This window comes from Hypomesus nipponensis, chromosome 9, assembly GCF_054491055.1.
Source record: "Hypomesus nipponensis isolate SF chromosome 9, ASM5449105v1, whole genome shotgun sequence".
Taxonomy (NCBI): domain Eukaryota; kingdom Metazoa; phylum Chordata; class Actinopteri; order Osmeriformes; family Osmeridae; genus Hypomesus; species Hypomesus nipponensis.
In genome coordinates this window covers 5922402-5945580 of record NC_140369.1, presented here as the reverse complement: position 1 = coordinate 5945580, position 23179 = coordinate 5922402, and the positions used below count along the sequence as shown (strand labels likewise).

At 46.3% G+C, this 23179-nt stretch overlaps 1 protein-coding gene and 1 long non-coding RNA gene across 2 annotated transcripts; one reads left to right on the top strand and one right to left on the bottom strand.

Annotated features, from left to right (window-relative positions):
* Positions 1-19: 19 nt before the first annotated feature.
* LOC146272529 (uncharacterized) lies at positions 20-2273 on the top strand. The gene is made up of 3 exons (XR_014766443.1): positions 20-174; positions 905-1023; positions 1315-2273. It is a non-coding gene; the product is annotated as an uncharacterized LOC146272529 (long non-coding RNA).
* Positions 2274-22721, bottom strand: mmp24 (matrix metallopeptidase 24). The gene is given in 10 exon segments (XM_084704110.1): positions 2274-6265; positions 7410-7676; positions 7923-8061; positions 8784-9001; positions 9179-9340; positions 11652-11933; positions 11936-11955; positions 14242-14358; positions 14657-14805; positions 22579-22721. Coding segments are annotated over 10 exon segments (1821 nt in total). The 5' UTR covers positions 22705-22721; the 3' UTR covers positions 2274-5924.
* Between the last annotated feature and the right edge of the window lie 458 nt (positions 22722-23179).

The following is a 23179-nucleotide window of genomic DNA, read 5'->3' as shown; positions in this document are numbered from 1 at the left end:
GTGTGACGTCTTGTTTGTTGACACTTTCATTAGCTAGCCACCTGTGCAACGTCATTGCAGTAGGGGAACATCGGTCCTCGAACTGTCAGACATTATTTTCTGCCTGGAAACACTATAAACTAATCGGAAGAGCGAGAGAGAAAGAGTCGGATCTCGTGGGGTCGATTGCGAGGGGTAAAGGCATTTTCTAAGCGACCAGCTGAGAGGCTATGCCTTCATATATCACCGCTCGACACAAATGTAGCTTGCAAGGCAAATGTGCAAACATATTCTGCTGCATGTTTAAGACGTCAGCTTGCTTTTAAAACAATGTACTTCTAGCAGTTTAAATATCTCATTCGGTTACAGGAATATATATATATATATATATATATTGTATATGTGGTGGCTCTGCTTTATGAATGGTAGCATAGACTCATTGACTTAAGATACAGTATGTTTTAACATGAAATTATAAATCTACTGATTGAGTATGTAGGTTAAAGGACAATTTCAAAACAGTTCTGAAATAAGCATTGAAGCAGATCCTTTAGAAGCAAATAGTACGCTATTCGCAATACCCAAACTGTGCCACATAGGCTATGTCTTTGGAAAAGAAAATTGGGTAATGGTTATTGCTATCCTTCCAATGAACCAGTGGGAGTTAGTTGATGTGGATAGGTGTGACCTCATGGACAACCTATAGAGATAGTGTGACAGTTTGTGTCCCATCTACTCAAAGCAAGCCAGGTGGAAGCTAGGAAGCTAGACATCATCATCACAAGATGACACTGTCTTGTTAAAACAGATCAACTACTCTTTCTCTCTCTCATGCACAGACACACACACACACACACACACACACACACACTCAACACACACACACACAAACTCAACACACACTGTCTGGTTTTCTCCAACTCAGTATGGGGGGAGGCCAGAGTCATGAGACGAGTCTACCAGAGGAGAGGGAGAGAGTGGGGTCTTTATCCACATCCCAGGATTCCCAGAGACAACCCTCCTCAGAGAGCACCACTGTAGAGGGTAGGGCACTAATTATCTCCTGTGCTATGACTGACCTTGGCTGTAGTGTATGCAGTCTCCTTGTATTATCAAGGGTGGGGTGAAGTTGATGGGCTACTTGGCATTTAATGTGATTTTTCCTCCTCCTAATTCTTCTCTTCCTTCTCCCCGATCCTTCTTGTTCTTCCTATACTTCCTCTTTCTTTCGTCAACTTCCATAATCCTCTTCCTCCTTTGATCTACCTCTTTCTCCACTTCCCCTTTTCTGCTCGTTCTCTTCCCCCTCCTCTTCCTCCTGTTGTCTTCCTCCAGAGCTTTACCCAGAAGCCCCAGCCCAGCTGCCCCAGTGCCAGATGGGTAGCAGAAAGGTGGATGACATGTGTTTCATGATCTCCTGCACTAACTGGTACTAAGACACTATGGACCAGCTGTTGCTTTTCTGCGCTGTCTGAAATGAACCTCAATTTGACCTATGCTGTCTCTCTCATTGTTTACTGCTATATACTGTAGTTGAATGCAGTATGGACGTCTTAGAGCACTTTAAATCTTGTACTTAGATGCCTGAAGCCCCCCCCCCCACTCAGGACCTCTGTCATACAATTACTGTACCGACATGTTGTAAAATGTCCTTAAAGATGCTTTAAAGTGGAATTGAAAATGAGTTTTAAGTTCATCACACCACAGAAGAATGTGTCGTTATCCAAATTTGAATTAAAAAAAAAACAGACAAGTAGGCTTTGAAATCGTCTTTTCTGCTTGAGACTGGGGGGGGGGGGGCGTGTTGTTTGAAGGAGCAAAAGCTCCGCCCCCTCAAATTTATTGAATTTAGCAACAACAGCAATACTAGCAAATCAATTCAAATTGCAGTGTTTAATGCGTTAATTACTTTGCATCGTGCCAGCTGAGTAACAGAATGCAACCGCCTGTGATCTGACGTAGATCGGTCGCTGTGACGTAGATCGGTCGGGTTTTGGCTCCGCCTATTCAAAACCTGAGTTGAAAACGGGAGGGAAACTGTTCAACGTTCTCACTCCACATTTCAGTGCGACAAAGTTTTTGCGCTTTGCACATGCTTTCAGGAACTAATTTCTCACATATATAATGTACTGAAAAGCAAATCATGGAATTTAGTTTACAGCATCTTTAATTGTATAATTAAACCATGATTGTGATTTAATGATGTGCGTCACCCTACCTGCGTCGCGCCACCTGCATGTACAGTATATATACTGTAAATATACCAATAATAAAATAATCAGTCATGCAGATAATCAAGTTTTCACTTTTATTGAAATGTCTTTGTTAATAGAACATGGTGATATTGTAAGATTCTCAGTGTGGTCCTGTAAAATGAAATAAACTGGAGAAAGATACCTTTGTCCCTAACCAACAAACTTATATATGCTCTTAGAAAAAACTTCAATAATATTTAAGACATTAACATAAACATGCCTATCAGTATAAGCATTTTGTTTGAAATGGTGATATTCTGTGCAAATGCAAAGTTTTTTCAAAGAAACAAAAATACAAAATCTTCAAAAGCTTCAGTTTGTATATTTACATGAGAAGATATTTGATATCTGACTGCAAACTACATGACTATAAAAGCAATACACTACGAAAAAAAGGTGCAATATGCATTTAGAGAACTGAGCCATTGTTGGTGTATTATCAAATCACTTACTGATAAAAACCCAAATCAATGAAAAGCATACCAGTATGTACACAAAAGTTCATAGGAAACACAAACAAAATAAGTAATTCAAATCTGTCTTAAAGCTATATCTGCCAAAACACCCCTTGATTAGCAGTGTTCCATGAACTCCCAATATAATGAATAGCAACTTCAAAATTCTGGACTACTGTACCTTTGATATGTTTTTTCCTATTATCCTCATATGAAAAAGAACTTTTATAAACAAAAGGCAACAACAGGCCGATAAAAGGCAACTCACTGTTGTCCAAAGCCACCAGTGTACATTATCCATAGAAGAGTCTACGAGAAACATAGGACAACGCAAAGCTCCTGGAATACAATATAAACTGTCTGGATAAATAAGATTTAAAACAAATGTGGCTATAGCAGTCATGGCCCACCATGGGTTATAAAAGTAATTTACATCTGTCCTTGTTGAAGGTCTACTAAACTGTTAGAGGGAACTATGCTATTTGGTAACACTTGATTCAATGGGGACTCATAAATAATTTACTGATGCTCAAACGATCAACTCTGCTAATCTGCAGGTGGTTGTTTAGGTTGGTGGACAGTTGGTTCAATATTTGTTGATAGTGAGCACCTGTAGGTCATCTATATGAGAGCCCTCCTTGTAAAGTGTTTCCTGTCAGACTCTCTCAGGTATCCTTATATACGTATCTGTTAAGACTACACACCTGCCCTGCTACCATACATATGTGTTTACTGTTTACCTGTAGCCTTTTTACCTCTAAACATGTAGAATCAGATTTTACATCTCAACAAATATATACACATATTTGACTACTCTTCAAGGTATGGTACACTCAAAGCACAATGATTGAGTCAATGAGGAAATCAAACTGCCTCTGTCTCTCAGCATTCCAACGTAAACACCCCATCATCTACCAGTAGGACTGTATGAACTATAGATTATGTATTGTTATTTTTCAGTGACGTAAATATTCTGGTAAACGAAGTCTGAGTTGCACGCTTCGGTAATACAGTAGCCCCTAACTGCCTGATATGAGGCATGCAGATGCAACAAACGTGGTCGCGCTACTTGTCGGAAGTCACACACGGCAGATCTTGCTGTGACACCTGCTCAAACTCGGCACCCCAACTCCGCGAGCGGTACGTCCACCAGCTACACAAACGAAAAGCGATTCGCTGAAACTAGAGGTCAAGTCTAGCCAATTCACATTGGCTACACAGAGAAATCAAGAGCTTTTCCCAGGATTTTTTCCTGCTACTGAATCGTATCTCTAAGTAGGCCTACTCGTGTCTGGTCAGGGACACACCTTTATATACATGAGCACAGAAAGAGGCAGAAAAGAAAGGACTACGCATTTGCACATTTGAATCAACAGGTCCATCAAGTCAGTCTGCAACAAGAGAGTGCAAATCAGGGTTGGGGTCAACTCCATTCAATACAGTTAGTGTAGAAAGTGTAACAGAAAGTTCAATTCAATTATTTAAAAATCAAATTGTTTAATGCAAAAAAAGCTTCCCATCAATCCTCTGTAGCATAGCATTTGAAATAATTGTAACTTTAATTATACAATTACTATTTTAATTGAATGATGGATTGACAGATGAACCCCTCCCTTATTGTAATGATATCACTACAGAGTTCGGAAAATGTTACTGCCTTATGATCCATAGTGAAGAGGAAACAGAGTGAACACAGTCTTAGGGTACCAGTATAAAAAAATTGCCCAAAAAGATATCCTTTTCACTGTTCACAGAACACTTGGAGAGCAGACAATCAAACAGTGACTCTCTCAGTGCAGTTTTCAGTCAATCAATAAGTTCAGGTACTCAAGAAGTTTCTAAATGGAGGAAGACAATCAGTGAAGAACATTATGGCGGCCCCTCATAGGTTCCAACCAAGAGAAATAGAGACAGAGAGAGAGACAAAGAGAGAGAAAGAGAGAAGGGAAGAGAGAGACAGAGACAGAGAGAGAGAGACAGAGAGAGAGAGAGAGAGAGAGAGAGAGAGAGAGAGAGAGAGAAAGAAAGAGACAGAAGTGAGGCACAGAAAACAGTGTATAGCCATGGATCTACTGTTCATGAGCCACATCACAGACACACTGGTAGCAGAACCAGCTAGACCACATGATCACAAGACTGAAAGTAAAAAAAGAAGACATTACTGGTAGCCACCAGCTGTATCACTACTGACTAAGCCCTCTTTAGAAGACAGTGGTTCACATGAGAGGTCAGACATAAACACTGACTGACTCGGTCTGATCCTTTCCAGTGTATCTACGGTCATGATCTCTAAACTCCTAGCAAAAAAACGAGCTCTTAGACAGTCAAATATAATAATATGATGTTAAGCCGACTTGCCTGCCAGTGTGGAAGGGGTTTTCATTAGTTCGACAGGCACAGACAGAAAGCATGGTTGTGAATGTAAAAAGAGGCCAAGGCATGTGATGGTGGTGATGTGGGGTGACCTGTGACCTATGGATCCCTGTTAGGGACAAACCCTAGTGATGTAAGCGTAATGACTGGATCTGATTTAAACTCAACTGGAGGACAGCCATAGTATATGGAGGTTGAGAGAGAAAGAAAGAGAGAGAAACAAAAATATTCTCCAAAAAATCCACTACTCAGTCACTGAGAAATGAAAACGTGGTGATTCAGAGATCAATGTTTTTTTTTTAGTTTTTTTTTTAATGGCCTTTCTACCTACATTATTTCTTCAAGTTTGTAGAATAATTTTTTTTCTTTTTTTACAAGTTCTTTTGACATGTTGACAGTTGCAATTTGTGTACAAGTTAGTTAGAGACCAGCCCGATGTGGGCAGAGTCTTCTCTGCGTCCCAGAGGAAGAGAGATAGAGAGAGAGACTGGAGGTCCAATAGAGTTTCAGTACCACCCTGCTCCCTCCCCCCTCTGAATCAGATCCTATTGGCCAAGAGGTCACCAGGCTCACACAAGGTTGATTCTTCTAATTGATCCTGCTCTAACTGCATCCAATCATTCCTTAGCATCACCTAATACCAATCCATCACAATGTTCACCTAGCGGCCAATGGAATCCAAGGACACAGGGAGGAAGAGACGGTTGCCAGGTGAGCCCTCCCTCCTCCTCATGGTCACTGGGTGTGAGACCAGAGCAAGCTGCCGTGTGGGAGTCAGGATGGGTCTCTCAGATCTGTCTCGACAGGGGTGGAAACTGCAGCCAGGGTCTTCAGCCCCGCCCGGCGACATCCTGCCACCCTGTCATACCCACTCCTGCACTGGGTGTTTGTAGTACGACGTCACGGTCTGTTGCACTCCTTTGTTCTTGAACTGGAAGATGGTGTAGACCAGGACCAGGATGCAGAGAGACAGGATGCAGGGGATGACCACGGCGATGGCGTTGACTGTGCTGGGCACGTCGTTGATGGTCACCATGATGTCCACGTCGTCGTTGGGGAGCTGCCGGTCCCGGTTACGATCCAGATCCGACTGGTCACAGCCCATCCAGTCCTTGAGGATGGACTTTGGGTAGCCCGGCTCCACGGTCAGCTTCTGGTTGTCAAACTTCCAATAGTCCTTCCCCTTGTAAAAGTAGGTGTAGACTACAGAGGGAAGGAGAGAGGGAATGGGAAAGGGAGGGTGTAAGAGGGAGAGAGAGAGCGAGAGAGAGAGAGAGAGAGAGAGAGAGAGAGAGAGAGAGAGAGAGGGGGGGGGGGAGAGAGGGAAAGAAGTTTAGACTGTTATGTGACCTAGATACAGCAGGCTCACATCGGGGACATTAAAAACATAACCCCTGTTATCTACATATACACAAATATATCTGTATATATATATATATCACATTTCACCTGCAAAGATGTCATGTTCCCTTCATCACATCCTGATCACTAAGTATATTTTCTGTACAAGACTAGAGTGGCAGCATAGCTTTGGCCTAAGTGCTTCTTGTTATGAAGGAGACTAGCTGTGTGGTGTTGCGTAATGCCTGGGAGGCAGGGCCACCCCGAAGCTGCCTGGCACACACACCAGGCTGGTAAACAGCCTCAGCACACCCACACACTCACACCCACACACACAAACTGATCCAAGCACACACACACACACATGCACACACCAACCAGACACACACTTACACAAATAGCCCACATGCTCATAACGCAACACCATAACAACAACACCAACAGAAGCCCCAGAAGGTTATGATTGATGTAGTCCTCTCCTCCGCCTGGCGACATCACATCCTGCCAGACCCTGTGTGCTGCGGCGAGCGAGCGAGGGAGGAGCGATCATGCAAGGTGCCCATGCTCGGCTGTCCCTGTCAGCATCTCTGACTCTCGCCTCTGATGTTCTGCTGTCCGCTGCAAGGGCGGGTTCAGCAGGTCATGACACGTTCGACAGAAGTGATGAGGATGATGATTTCCTTCTAGGAGCAGGAGTCTCAAGAGGGCTGGCCTGGCCAGCGTGCGTGGCGGAGTGGAGTTGAGGAATAGGGGGAGGAAGAGGGGGAGGAGGAGGGGGGAAAGGGGGAGGAGGAAGTGGGGGAGGAGGAGGGGGAAGTGTTTGTGCTGTCTCACCACAAACTAAGAGATCCTGCAGCCTGAGGCCATGGCTGGATTAACCCCTGTATGAAGCAGCCTGTGCAGATGCTGGGATGGCCTTGCACTCCAAACCCTGTCCCCACCCCCACCCCCAACCCTGTCCCCCGACCCTGCCTCCCACCTTCACCTCGAAGGTCTAGGTACTTACATCCCTCCCTGCTGACAAAGGCGCCCTGTGGAGCCTCGGGGATGCCCTTCCACACTGTGATGGGTTTAGGGTAACCAGGGTCGGCCGCGCGCTTCTCCTCGTTGTAGCGCCAGTACTGGTCGCCCTTGAAGAAGTAGGTCTTGCCCACGGGCTCCCAGCGCAGTGCCGTGTCGATGCCATCCTGGGGGAGGTAGCTCCCCAGCTCCAGCAGGCTGTGAGGGTACCCTGGCTCTGCTGTCACCTCCTTAAACACCCAGTACTTATCACCTGGGGACACACAGACAGACAGGTAGGATTTATAGTACTCAGTGTACTGTAGTACTTAAAACCTGCGTGCACACAGACAAGGTTTCAACATACAGACAGGCGACGAGGAGGAAAACATCCAGAATCACAAGGTGACTTATCACTTAGGCAAAGGTCAACAGCTTGCACCCAGGCACTTATTACTGTAAATTAGAGAAACACGATTAGTGAAACTTAATCCAGATAACATGAAGGAGCTTTAAATACCTTTAAAGAAAACAAATTTGCCATCTGATCTCTCATAGGCTGCATCGATGCGAGGGGGAAGACCTTTCCAGAACTGGTCAATCTGCATGGGATAACCCTCCTGAACCTTGTTGTTCCTTAGACGCCAGAACCATCGGTCCTGAGGAGAGGAGAGGAGGAGAAAAGAGAAGAAAAGAGAGGATAGGAGAGGAAAGAAGAGAGTACATAAATCTCAACTCATTATTCATTTGGCTTCCGAAAATCTAGGACATAGTCGAGCTAACTCCCAACTGATTGCTGCCCACACATGTACAGTACACTCATAGACGCACATATACACACATTTACACACACACACATACTGGGAAAGCATCCACCACCCACCCACACTCAACGCCCCTGCTGTCTCTCTACTGACAGACTGAACGATTACAACACTCAAACTCAGGCTCCATCCTATTGACTGGATGAACAGTATCTACTTAAGCTAAACATGATCGGGTATATTGATGGTTTTTCATGGATGTAGTTATAGCAGCACTAGGACAGGGCAAGGAGGCCGTCTCAAGCCGTTTTGTGCCCATCTCTCCCCTCCCCCCAGGCAGACAGAGATGCAGTGACCTTTAGAGACATTTAGACAAAGATCAGAGACATCACATTGGGTTTGTTCACTCCTGACTCAGCCATAGACACACAGCAGATACACATACAGTAGACAAAGAAACACTGACGATGGTTTGAAACAGAGGAGAGAGGGCACCACCTAAAAAATAAGGAGAAGTCCAATTCATTCTTATTACCTTTTAGACCATAAAAGATCATAATAGGATTGGATAATCTCAGGACAACATAGACATCAGACCACACCAGGAGCTGCAGTACCTTGAAGACGAACATCTCCCGTCTGAAGAAGGCCACGGTGTTGAAGTTGCCGTCGCAGATGTTGGGTTTTCCGTTCCCGGGCAGGGCAGGCCTGTCTCCGGACGGCGGCCGCGGGGGGCGGGACTGGCGGTCGTGCTTCTTTTCTGAGGTGGAGTGCGTGCGGCGTGACGGCAGTGTAGGTAGCGGTCGTGTGGGCTCCAACATGGCAGTGGGAATACCTGTCAGAGGTCAACACAGGAACAATCATGTTTAAAAAAAAAAAACTTGATTTTGTTGTGTCGGCTAAGCTAAGACTTGATATTGTTCTGATATTGGTCTTGTACAGTGGGGTTGTGGTCCTACAGTAGCCTTGGTATCTCTGGCGCTGAGGAAGTTGGGTGTAGTTGTAGTATTACCATAGATCTTCTGTATGCCCTGCAGGTCGTCCAGTGGCAGTTTGAAGTTGTGAGTCTCCATGTACTGGTAAAAAGGAGCCATGATTGCGGAGGGATCGTTGGAATGTTCCAGACCCAGGGCGTGGCCAAGCTCGTGGACCGCCACCAGAAATAAGTCGTTACCTAGGAGACAATGACACAGCGTCGTCACGTGACCATGATAAGATCACACCCTGGTAGCAGACAGTGTTTGCCAGATACTGTTTTAACTAAACACTGGAGGTCAAAAGAAAGAGAAGGATAGAGGGAGAAGAATGGAGAGAGGAGATGCAGGAGAGGATGGTAAAGGAGTAGAGAAAATTTAGAGAAAAGAATGGAGATGTGGATGAAGAACAGAGGATGGCACCTGACAATGAATCATATAATTCCCCCCCCCCCCCCCCACACACACACACACACACACTCCTCCATAAATAGAGCTAGACATACTAAGCACTTTCTATTATTTAGATCCTACTGCCGATGGAAGAAACAATCCACGTAAGCTTCCTTGTGAGTGTATGTCTGTGTGTGAGAGGTCAAAGCATGTCGCATTCGAACAGCACTGCATGCTGTTCCAGTCCACAGGCCTGCTCTCCTGAGGCCTGCTGGCTGCCAGGCAGAGATGCCTTACTCCAGCCCCCTCCAAACCTAGCCTCCCTGCTCCTATCCTCTCCCTACCTCTCTAGTGTGCTCTGACACTCTTCTCTATATGCGTTCAAAGTGTATTGGACGGGTGTCAGAAATATTTAGGACACGAGACAAGAGGACAAGAGAAAGTGTTTATATTTTCATAAGTGTATCATTTGAGATATTTTGGACATGGTTGTTCGTGTGGTGCTTGGGTATCTAAAGTAACAGGACACTTTTATCCTTTAAGACCAGAGTTCTCCAGGGTGAATAAGTGCCGAAGACGAGAACTATCCTATGATCATGACGTCTTCTTTTAGAAAGAAGGGCTGGTATTAAAACACTTCATCACCAAGATAATTAGTTTGACTCTGTTTGAACCTAATTATTCCAACATAATTATCTTTTACCTCGCTCGTGGGTCTTTCTCTAGTTCAGTTGCTGGCCAATCTTCTGTCTAACAGACTGTAAACTCCTTTCATGTCCAGCTTCTTTTTTTCTTCTTTTTTTGTCCTCTACTGTCTTTGTCTTCTCTCTCTCTCTCTTTCTCTCTCTCTCTTTCTTTATCTCTTTGTTGCTCTCGGTTTCTTTGTTAATTTCCCTCCTCCATCATCTCGCTCTCTCTCCTTGTCTGTTTATTTCTTTATGTTTCCGACTTCAACTACATCTTTATCGCTCTGTTTACATTTGACATTTTTTATTCATTGTCGGACGCTTTTATCCAATGCGACATACAAAATCTCTAAATTGCTTTTCCTTTGTCTGTCTGCATTTCTCATGTATTAACCTGCCTATACAACTCATTATGGTACAGGACGTACTCTACCATGAAATTGTGTTATTGTAGCTCACTGTGGATTGCCACAGTAAGTGTCTGATTATCTGATGGTATGTCTTTGCCCACATCCCTCTTTCTGACTGCGTCTTTGTCTCTTGATTTGTCTCAAATCTTTTCTCCTTTCTCTTTGTCTCTCTCTTTCTCACACACACTCGCACATGAACACACACACAAACTTGGCCTCTGCCTGTTTCCTGCTTAGCATTGAGACTGATTCTGCTGATTGTGGGGATGATGATAATCAGCTATTGATCACGACTCACAAAGTCATCAGTCAATGGATGCCAACCAATGCTTATCCAGACCCTGGTAATCCTTACTCTGTGATGGCTAATAGTCCATCTGTTATATTTACTATCATGCATCCATATGAACTTCAGAAAAGTCAGTAAGCTAGCTGCCATCCATACTATCTTAACAGCAGTCAGTAAGCTAGGAACCATCTGCTGACTACAGACCAGCCAGTAAGCTAGCTGCCATCCATACTATCTTAACAGCAGTCAGTAAGCTAGGAACCATCTGCTGACTACAGACCAGCCAGTAAGCTAGCTGCCATCCATATTATCTTAACAGCAGTCAGTAAGCTAGGTTCAATCTATACTTATTTCAAAACAATTCTCTAACAACCAATCACACAAATTTCAGAATGGTCAGTTAGCTAGCTAACATTCAAACTAACTAATATGTCAGTACCTGGTGACAACTGGTCTTCCTTGGTCATGACAGGGTAACTACTGCTGGTACATTTACATTTACATTTAGTCATTTAGCAGACTCTCTTATCCAGAGCGACTTACAGTAAGTACAAGGACATTCCCCCTGAGGCAAGTAGGGTGAAGTGCCTTGCACAAGGACACAATGTAAGTTTGCACAACCGAGAATCGAACCGGCAACCTTCTGATTAATAGCCCGATTCCCTAACCAGCCATCTAACCCCCGCTGGTAACCTCTAACAACCACTCGTAACTATTGGCAACCACGTCTCACCATCGTGGTTGGCGTTGCCAAGCGTCCACGGCTCATCGGAGTCAAAATGCGTGTCTCCTCCAATGCCCGGGCCCGGGAAGTAGGCGTGGGCGAGAAACCCCCCCTCGCCATCGAAGGGAGAGCTGTCGCCATGAAAACCGCTCGCGAAGAAGATCATGATGTCGGCCTCCTTGCCCTCATTTTTGATGTCAGAGAAGGCCACTTCCTGGAAGGTGAGCGGCGTGACCGTCTGCCACACGTCGAAGGCCTGCCGGATGGCTCTCTGGGTGTCCTTCTCCCCACCTTCGGAGTGAAGTTATGTATGCTGGAAGAGAGAGAGAGACAGAGAGAGAGACAGAGAGAGAGAGAGAGAGAGAGACAGAGAGACAGAGAGAGACAGAGAGAGACAGAGAGATAAAGAGGTTTCCCATGTTGATCGTCTGTTATTCTTTAATTCTGACATACAGAGAGGGAATAGAGAATATAACTCTTTGATTGTATGTCTGTCTGTATGTCTGTATATCTCAGAGGTGAAGACGTGGTGAAGAAGGCAGAGAAGAGGAGAGGTGGAGAGAAAGAGAGAGAGACAAAGACAGAGACAAAGAGAGAGAGAGAGAGAGAGAGAGAGAGAGAGAGAGAGAGAGAGAGAGAGAGAGAGAGAGAGAGGCAGACAGGCAAAGAGATGGGAAGGGACAGGTAATGAGCAGTGAGATGGTGAGAGGAAGAAGAGAGGTGAAGAGGAGGGGTGAATGCTTCAGGAGAGTCTAAAAAGAAGCAATTAAAAACCATTCGTTCATCCCCTTGCCCGAAGCCACCTCTTACTGGCTCTCTGGCTCAATAGTCTGCATTTATGCAAACGAAGTGACAAAACACAAGGCATTTTCATACAATGACATTAAGCTATAAACACACAAAAGATGTTTTCATGAATAAAGATGATTGCATTGTGACTCAGGTACGGAAGCTGAAATTGAAAACATCTAGTGTTGGAAGTGTAAGTGAATGTGAATGAATGAGAATAAGGAAGCAACAGTGGAGGAATAGGAAGTCAATTGAGTGAAGAGTCAGGTGGCTGAGCGGTTAGGGACTCGGGCTAGTAATCAGAAGGTTTACGGTTCAATTCTGGGCTGAGCCAAAATACGTTGTGTCCTTGGGCAAGGCATTTCACCCTGCTTGTAAATACAGGGAGAAGGTCCTTACTGTACTTACTGTAAGTCGCTCTGGATAAGCGCAGCTGCTAAATGACTAAATGTAATGTAAATGTAGTGAAGGAGTCATGTCTGTAGAACACAAACCCCCTATATAGGCTCCTCCTACTAAACTGTATCTGATTGGCTGGTTTTAACTCTCAATTCTCCACAAGCCTTCTAATTCCATGCCCTGTTGTGAAGTGGTGAAGTGGTTTTGTACTACTTCAACCGAACCACCTCAACATCCACCGTTCACTGCTGGATATATTAACTACACTTTGTCCATGGAAACCGGTGTAGGTGTGCAGTAGTCACACGCTCACTTACAACCGCTGAGAAGGATGCCCACAGGTCTGTTTCCATAGAGATTAAACTTTGACCCCCCCTCCCCCCTGGTGATTGACATTTACATAAACAACGAGACATGGTTGAGTGTTTACTGTAAACAGCAGTTGATCTCCCGGCGGCCTACAGTGGAGGCGTCACACTGGGCTGTCTGTCCGCCCAGCCAGACAACAGCGGCCAATGGGCTTCCAGACGGACCCGTCTGGGCTGCTGAGAGGATACAGTGCGTCCTCTGGACCGTGAAGGAAACCTCACCCTGTCGTATCTGATGACTCCCTCATCTAACTGTGATAAATGATGTCAGACAAGACCCCTTCCCCATAGCCCTGCACCGTCCTCCGTAATGCCATTAGCTTTCACTTGACTTCCTCATAATGGGGCTTTTAACAAAGACTGATATGGAGGGAAGCAGGGCGGAGAAGAACAAGGAGAGACTGGAGTGGAACCACACCAAGCACCCTTTCCTCTCTCTCTGTGTCTCTGTCCCTCAGTCCCATCTCCCCCTCTTCCTCCGGCTTCCCATCATCCTCATCTCCTCCTCTCTCTCCGCCCCTCCTTCTCTCTGTGGCTCCCTCTCCCCCGCTTCCCTACGCCTGCTTCCGCCAGGCTGGCTGTGTGTCTGTGTGACAGTCTGCTTAGATCCCATCAGATCCAGAAGCACCAGGCAGACTAAATATAGCGACCAGGCTTGGCTCAGCGATGCTCAGCCACTCAGGAGGAACGCGTTTAAAAGGTGCAGTTCCTCTACTCTGCCTCCTACTACTACTGTACTCTCCTCTCCCCTTTCTTCTCCCCCCTCTCTCTTTCTCTCTCTCTCTCTCTCTCTCTCTCTCTCTCTCTCTCTCTCTCTCTCTCTCTCTCTCTCTCTCTTTCCATCTCTCTCACCCCCTTCTCTCACCTGCCCAGGTGGGTATCAGCTGGTGATGCTAGCTTGTGTAAGCAGGTCTGAGACATAACAGGGTAGAGAGAAGGGGCTTGGGTACCAACACAGCATGCCATGAGGTCGACAGATGTTTAAAAGGCAGCTGAGATTACTGTCTTTCAAGAGACACACACACACACAGAAAGACGTGTACCTGTAGGAGATCCTCTTGTCCCTCCATTTCTGTCCTGTCAGGGCGTAGCGTTTGTTCCGCCGGCGCCGGCTGATGTGAGGGTGGTCTGGGACGCCACAGCGAGGCTTCCTCATCCATCTGCACACACATCCCACAATGCAACATTACCCTTAATGCATCATGCTGAAATATGTCACAGAAGCAGAAAGACAGGTCATTGGGTCAGGTAGAGAGACCATATTATATCATATTGCTGTAGGGAGATACCCACCTCTGCTCTCTAACTCTCATACTAATTAGGTTGATCTTTAGAATAATGTTTACCTTTGACATACTGACAATGACAGTATTTTCCAGTTTCTAGTTGGTATTTTAGAGTGGACCATTGCCATTTTGATGTAAAAGGTTTCATTGGTTGCCATGGCACTATACTCACTCAATGGTGGTCTGGTCAAGTACCCCGGTAACAGGGATGCCGTAGAAACGCTGCATGGCTGCGACAGCAGACTGCATGGCCTTCTCAGAGCGCAGGTCTGACATGCGGATGTCATGAGGTAGCAGGTAGCCATAGTTCTTCAACCAAGTCTGTTAGGGAGGGAACAGGGGAAGTGAGGGATTGGAGGAGGAGGGAGAGGGAAGGTGAGAGGGATAGAAGGGGAGGCATTGAGGGAGAAAGGAGGAATGGAGGGGTAGGGAATGAGAAGGTAGGTAGAGGAGAAAAAATCTGTTATAAATTCCGCAGAGAGGTGAATCCCCACCCAAGCCCTTCTGATTGCTTAACAACAATCCCATGTTTTAGAGTGGACTATCCCTTTAAGGGTGCGTCATGCTCTAACTGCCCTCCATGGCCCACAGGAGCTGTGGCAGAGGTTCCATCTGGCTGATCCATATTTGATGAGAGGACTGTTTGACACAAGGCAGCCCCCAACAATAACAGCAGCTCCACCCGCAGCACCTCTGCTGCCTGGCACAGCTCAGCACAGGCTGGCCAGCAGGCCAGGGTAGCACTTCCAGGGTGCACTTGATTTGGCTCCAGTACAAAGTCAGGTGGCTGAACGGTGAGGGAATCGGGCTAGTAATCTGAAGGTTGCCAGATCGATTCCCGGCCGTGCCAAATGATGTCGTGTCCTTGGGCAAGGCACTTCACCCTACTTGCCTCGGGGGCAAGTCCCTGTAAATCCCTGTAAGTCGCTCTGGATAAGAGCGTCTGCTAAAAAAAATGACTAAATGTACAATTATTCCAAAGAATTAATGAGTAGGTGCAAACTCTGAGGCAAATCAAACGCACCTCCAGGTACTGGACAGCTACAGTATGCAGCTCATGGTTCTGTAATACATCCACCACAGCGCTGCTCTCCTCTGAGCCAGGCATCTGGAGACAGAATTCAGTTCTAAGATCAAAATTACATGAGTGCTATGGCATTCTGGGAAATGCATATAAACCTGATTACAGTCTCAGAACAATAGTATGAATGTATGTGTGTGTGTGTGTGTGTGTGTGTGTGTGTCTGCCAAGTGTACCGGAGCAGCTGCTGCACCTCTGGGGAAACGACTCCAATTAAATAATTTACCAGTGCTATTATACAAGAATTACTACAACAGAATCATATTAGCTTAACACACGCATACTCACACTCACACAACGCAAACAGTAACCATCTCATATTCCGCTACTTTTGGCTGTGTACCCTGAATGTCATTAGTCCAAATATTGGGAGGAGGGCTGATTTGTTCATACACAGGTATTGATAAAACACACATAAAGGTAGAACTTTGATTTTTTATTACACAGACTTGCAGAATGATGATTGGTCCATACATACAAACACAATGACGAATGGTCAGATCTCTGGACAGATAAACCAATTGAGAGGCTCTGAGCGATGACATCAGGTCTCATGTCTCGTGTTTCACAAAGAGTATGTGTGTGTGTGTGTGTGTGTGTGTGTCTGTGTGAGTATGTGTGTGCAGGCAGGACAAAAAATCGGGGATCAATACCGGCCAGGAAAAAAATGATGTAAGGCCACCTCCACACTCCACCCCTTACAAGTCATCCCTCTGCCTGGCAATGACACACACACACACACACACACAGATACAGATACAGATACACACACAGATATCATTGTTCACAACACAGACACACATATCCTTGTAAAACACACACATTGCCTTAATGCTCTAAATGCACCATGCAGTCTCTGTCAGGGGGCAGGCTGCCAAAGACGATAGAGCAGAAGACCACTGATGAAAGATGGACAAAGAGAGGAGAAGAGCGGAGGAGAAGAGAGGAGAGGAGGAGAAAGGAGGAGAGGAGGAGCGGAGGAGGGGAGGAAAGGAGGAGAGTAAAAGAGGAGGAGAGGAGAGGAGGAGAAGAGAGGAGAGGAGGAGAGGAGGAGGAGGAGAGAAGGAGAGGAGGAGGAGAGGAGGAGAGGAGGAGAGGAGAAGAGGAGAGGAGGAGAGTAGGAGAGGAGAGGAGGAGAGGAGAGGAGAGGAGAGGAGAGGAGAGGAAAGAAGAGGAAAGAATAGAAGAGAGGAGAGGAGGAGAGAGGAGGAGAGAGGAGAGAGGAGGAGAGGATCACGTCTTCTTGAGAACGAGAGAGAGCGCTAGTCATAAAAAAGAGAGAAGACTGTGCTGCACATGAGAGGGAATGACAGTGAGCAAAAGCGAGGGAGGAAGAGCGAAAGAAGAGAGAGGAGAGTGAAGATGGTGGGGGAGGGGAGAGCAGACTGCCGGGATGGAGAGAGAGAAATGTGATGGTACAGCAAACAAAGGCTAGCTGCAAGAAGGAGAGCCGGAACGGAGAGAGGCTGGGTGCCAGAGGAGGAGCGGCGAAGGAAAAAACAACAGTGTACTCATAGATACTTAGAAAACAACATCACAACGGCCAAACTACAGCAATCTTAACCACTAAAGGATTCAACATACCATCCTTCGTGGTCAATCACATGGTCAATATACAGCACTGAGTTGAACTACAACCTAATGGTCAGAAATAACACCACATCTACTTAAACTGATGTTTTAATCTAGACTGTGGTTGTTTGTGGAGATTATATAATAGTTCTGATGTTTTGTGTACTGTTTATCATACCATTTCTTAGACATGGAAACAAAGCCTGGGGCATTGCTCAGTCTCCCTGCTGTTGTCTGTACAGTAGCATGTTGTTGCTTAAGTCTCCAGATCACAACAGAGCATCAGACAGGGAGAAGGGGTGTGAGGGGACAGGACACACTTCAGCTGTTAGCAGCCTCTCTTCTCCTCCCTCCTCTCATTATCTAGGTCTCTTCCTTCCTTTATTCCTTACCTGCTTTGTCTTTCTTTCTCCCTCCACCCGCCTCTGTTTCTCCCCCTCCTGCCTCTGGTTCTCCCCCCTCCTGCTTCTGTTTCTCCCCCCTCCTGCCTCTCTTTCTCCCTCCTCCCGCCTCTCTTTCTCCCCCTCCTGCCTCTCTTTCTCCCCCCTCCTGCTTCTGTTTCTCCCCCCTCCTGCCTCTCTTTCTCCCTCCTCCCGCCTCTCTTTCTCCCCCTCCTGCCTCTCTTTCTCCCTCCCTCCCTCCCTCCAGTCCCTCCCTCCTTCCCTCCCTCCTTCCCTCCAGTCCCTCCCTCCTTCCTTCCCTCCAGTCCCTCCTTCCCTCCCTCCCTCCTTCCCTCCCAGTCCTCGTACTCCAGTGCGCCGTGAGCAGACAGATTGAGGGCAGCTCAGCACCCTGGCTGAGCCAACAGTAGTGCTGCATCTCTCGCCTGATGGACTCTCATTGGCTCTACCTCTCCCTGACTCTACCTCCACCGGACTCCACCTCTCCCTGACACTGCCTTTAAGCCTTCCTCGGTGCTCCTTTTGTTCCTCCTAGTTCCTCACCCCTCCTCTACCTTTCCTCTCCTCATTTCCCTTCTCTCTCGTATAGAGTACCTTCTGTTTCAGAGTGTGAGGCAGCACAAGCTGACAGTCTGATTCCCTACCTTCTAGTCCCACCACAGTGGCACGTCGACAGGCCAGCCATGCCCAGAGAGACAGCAGGGACATGAATATCTTACAGCCACAGCACAGGAGCTATATAGGCCATGTGTTTAAATATTACACAACTACATTTAACACTTTTTCCCTCCCTTTCTCTCTCTCTCTCTTTTTCTGTCTTCTTCAATTTCTGTCTCTCTCATTGTCTCTCTATCTCTATCTCTCCCTTTCTTACTCTTTCTCTCACTATCTCCCCTTTCTCATTTTCTCTTACTATCTCATCCTCTATCTCTCTATCTCTCTACATAACAAACTAGCCAGCCATCCAGCCATCCTCCAGCCAGCCAGCCAGCCAGCCAGCCAGCCAGCCAGCCAGCCAGCCAGCCAGCCTCCACCAGCCAGCCAGCCAGCCAGCCAGCCAGCCTCCAGCCAGCCAGCCAGCCAGCCAGCCAGCCAGCCTCCAGCCAGCCAGCCTCCAGCCAGCCAGCCAGCCAGCCTCCAGCCTCCAGCCAGCCAGCCTCCAGCCAGCAAGCCAGCCAGCCAGCCTCCAGCCAGCCAGCCAGCCAGCCAGCCAGCTTCGAGCCAAACTTGTAGCAGATGAACAGCTACCTTATCCCCTCTTGGGATTTCCCTCCACTGGCCACTGTACTACACTCTGCATTTCAGCCACTCCGCAGCTCAGCTGCTCTGCAACTCAGCTCGACTGCAGCTCAGCCAGACTGCAGCTCAGCTACTCTACAGCTCAGCTACTCTGCAGTCAGTATTCAAATTGGGGCTTCAGGGGGTTGTGGGAACTTCTACTCTTGCAAATGTCTCTGTCTAGTTCCCTTTGTTATGTGTTGACGTCTCTAAAGCAACATTCGGTAATGATGCAGGTCAGTCTCCCTGGGGGATGATGAAGACTGCCTCCACTCCACCCTGCCTGTCACACGTCTTCAGTTGTGATCTCATTAGACACGCAGCCACAGCCCAGCCAACACCTTCCTACAGGAAGCAGAGTGGTGAAGACCACATGAGGAATAGATGCTCGGCTCTGAGCACGAGAGATGAAAACTAATATTCCACTTTTGTCACAGGCGTACTCTCTGTACTGTACATTGTGTGTGTGTGGGTGTCAAAGAGATAAAGACTTAAAGAGAGAAAGAGCGCGTGAGAGAGAGCGAGAGAGTAAGTGAGAGAAAGAGAGAGATTAGAAAAATAAATACGAGAGAAGCTGGAACGAGGTAAATGGTGGACCATTTCATAGAGAGTCCCACTGCTGTAGCTTAGAAAGGATTTGAATCCTGTTTTTTTGTTGTTCTAAACCACCACAACCACCAGTATTTTGGATGGAATTTAGAACAGAGGAACCCCTGATGCAGCTGTGAGAATGGCTAAAGACTCACAGACAGCAGGCAGTACTTTAGCACGGTATTGTGCAGAACACAGGTGACACAAATACACATATTACGAAACACATAAACATAACCAAATATGCTCCAAAAACTCTCTCACACACACACACAAAGAGAGAGTGTTTTGTCATTGTGCATCGCCAACACCAGTCCTCAAAGGGATACACCTAACAGAAGGCAGATGAGTATCGCTTTAATCGTAAAAAACATCATCATCATCACTCAATAATGTGTCTTCCAGAATTCAACAGCCGGCAAATGAGACAGTCATGTTTAGATCGCTCTTTTCATCCTCCACCTCTTCCTCCTCCCTCCCTTTCTCTCTTTTTCTCCTCCTCCTATCAGTAGACTGTGGCACGGGACCTCTAAGCCACTCTCATTGAGCTGTTCTCATGTCAACGTGGTAGCTCTGTAATCACAGCACTGCATCACAGTGCCACACTAATCACATCCCCTTACGTAACATTAATAACACTCTATCCACTCTCATATCCCACACTCATACCTGCAGTCCAGCGTGGACAGGCTGCAAAGTCCCCTACAGTGGAGCACAGCAGGGGTTCTTTGTCATGGATTCCAGTTGATTAGAGCAGATACGAAGGGCCAGCTACCACTGGCGTGGCTCATGGAGCAGGTGCCTAGAGGATGGCTTTAGCTCAGTGGTAGAGCAGATGGCTGCAGGTCAAGAGGTTGCGGGTTTAATTCCTCACCTTTATGTCGCTTTGGATCAAATCTGCAGCTAAATGAATCCATGAAGCCCTATTGGTGGAGTGGATCTGGACAGGTGTTGAACCCATGACCTGTTTCTGACGCTACAATCGGTGAAAACATTAATGTTTTGGGTTTTAAGCCTGGTGGATAGGAAGTGGCGTACTGTGAGAGAATTGCTAGTAGATGGATGGTGTCAGAAACATAGGAGACAAACCATCTGACGTGTCCCTGAACTCCCTCTCTGCTTGTTATAGGCAGCACTTTTCTGAGTACCGCGGGGAGTCTGAGGTGAACCACAACAACGTATGCCCAAACAACAACAGCCAGAAGGTGATGTCACAGGGTGGGCTTTCAGTAACGATTCTTCGGTTCCTCGAAGGACAGACAAAGGAGACAAAGAAACCATCGCCTGTTTTGGATCAGTTCATCTGATCACGTCATTCGGTCGATTCTTGTGGAGTGGACTGTTTTGTACTCAGGGACAGACAATTGGCTGGAATGTACTAAATCGCGGAATTAGGAACATAGTTATGCATTTGAACTCCACCCACGTGTGTGAATGGCTTGTTCACAGAGAAACAATACTGACTGTACTCAACCAGTGTTGTGTTTTTCCTCAAACAACTGTACCATACACACGTACACACAGGTTAACAGACCAACACACACACACACACACATGATACAAACAGCTACATATTCCCTCATTTAAACCAGCATGCTAATCGCATCCCTCGTAGATGGTTAAGAGACAATAAAAGCTGTGAGGGCATTGTGCTGTTCACAGATCTCTCAGGTTTCTGAGACAAGGTACATTACGCTTAAAATCAGAGAACAGGACATAAAGGCCTCATGCAACACTCCTTTGTCTTGTCTCTGTAGAAGCGCTGAACATTAACCTACATGGCTCAGTGTGGGAGACACTCATCGAGGCCACGATCATGTTAAACGACCGTATTTCCCCCCCCCCCCCCCCCGCAACAACATCTTATTGAAAAGACTACTATTGTATCTCAATCAGATCATCTCTCCTACGAATCTTCTCTTATATTTTCCTCTCCTCCTAGACCTCTCCTCTCCCTTCTCATCCTCTCCCCTTCTCCTTTCATCTTTTCTCTTGCCTTCCTTCCTTCCTGTCTGTCCTCTCCTCTCTCTTATCTCTTCTCCACTCCCATGCACTGTCTCCACTCTCCTCTCCTCCAGTTTGCAACCCCCTGCCATTTCAATAAATTATGGAGGAAGCTATATTTGGATCCAGTCGTGGAAAAAAAATCCAGGATTCTTTGTTCTGCTCCAGTGCAAGCGAGCACTGGGCTCTGTTTCCATGTGAGGATTGGGTTTACTGTCGACTCTACCTTGCATACTGATGCTTCTATTGACTAAAGACCTTGCATATTAAACCTGCCCTCTGACAGCGCTGGCACTGAACACTAAACATTTTCAGATCTGACATAATTTACATTACAGACTACATGTTAGCGAAGATGATTGTTTATGCTTAATTGCACATTGCACACGTGGAAATACAATTGTTCGTCTTGTTTTGTATGTTGACCCACGCATAACCTTTATTATTATGTTAGTTGCTTTGAATAACCACCCATATGTGTAAAATAGGTTATAAATGGGAATGGCGGTGTGTGTACCATGTACACTGACATCAAACAGACATTGGTAATGAGTTGAAATGACTCGCAATGATTCTCTTTTCCTCTATCAGCAAAACATACACTCACTAAAGGGGGGATTTATGTTATTGCAATCCATATAATTGCTCTTCCAGATGAGTTTGTCTCTGGAAAGGGTATACAATCAAAATGGTGAAATAAAACGCAATGATCCTTAAAACCCACCTTTGTCCATAAAGAATAAATCCTTTGGACAGTAGCTGTTCCTGTTTCTCCCAACATATATTTTCCAAGACGACAATGTAATACATTTTAATAGACGGGATTTATGAGCTAGGTGTAAAGAACTAGGCTACATGAGGACACTAGGATGTAAATAAATAAATGTGTTTTTTTACGTCTTTGTTCATGGGGTATGGTTTATTTATTTATCTATCCAACTCATTATACATTTATTTTTCAAATGTTTGTCCCGATATCGCTTCGTGGTAATGGTTAGAACAGCGAGTTCCTACCGAGGCGCACAAAAACATCCGAAACGTTGCGCTTACTGACAACTGGGAGTGAAACAGGTCGGTGCGCTTGTGGCTAAGGTCTCAGTAAGGCTGTTGTGTTGCTGTAGCCTACTATCAGTAGCATCTTCAGTTATGTGTACGGTTCGGACCTACCTCAACAATGAACGTCTTCTCCTCGCCACAGACGGAGACGACCCAGAATAAAATGTGAAAGTAGCATGTTTTCCAGCAAAAACCAGGGAGCCCCGCTTTCCTCCTCTTCACTCCCGCTCCCGCCATGTCTGTCCCCAAATTCCCCCCCTCTGCCCGCCGGAGATTTCCAGTCTCGTGTCCGGTATCTGTAATAAAGAATGCAATAAAGACTCTCCTTCATCCCCTGGCTGTGTTTTCTCTGGTTAATTTTCTCCGCAGAACGAACCGCTACAGCCGAGCTTCCATTGCGCAGACTCTGTTTTCTCTTAAAGAGCCACACAGAGGCTCACGCAAGCTGGCAGTCAGGCAGTCAGGTTCGGTATCATCATCACTAGAGGATGAAAGAGCCACGCGGGGTATTTATATCTTGAAGTCGTTGCAGTACAAGTTGCCAACGCCAACGGGCCGCGGCGCTCACGACCCTCCGTAGCCAACCACCTGACATGACACACATCAGCTGCCAGGCAGAATAGAGCAGACAACATTACAGCACAGCTTAATCTGAATCACTGGATAATGCGTTTTGCCTTGAAGAGAACCAAACTAATGTATGTCTACTTCA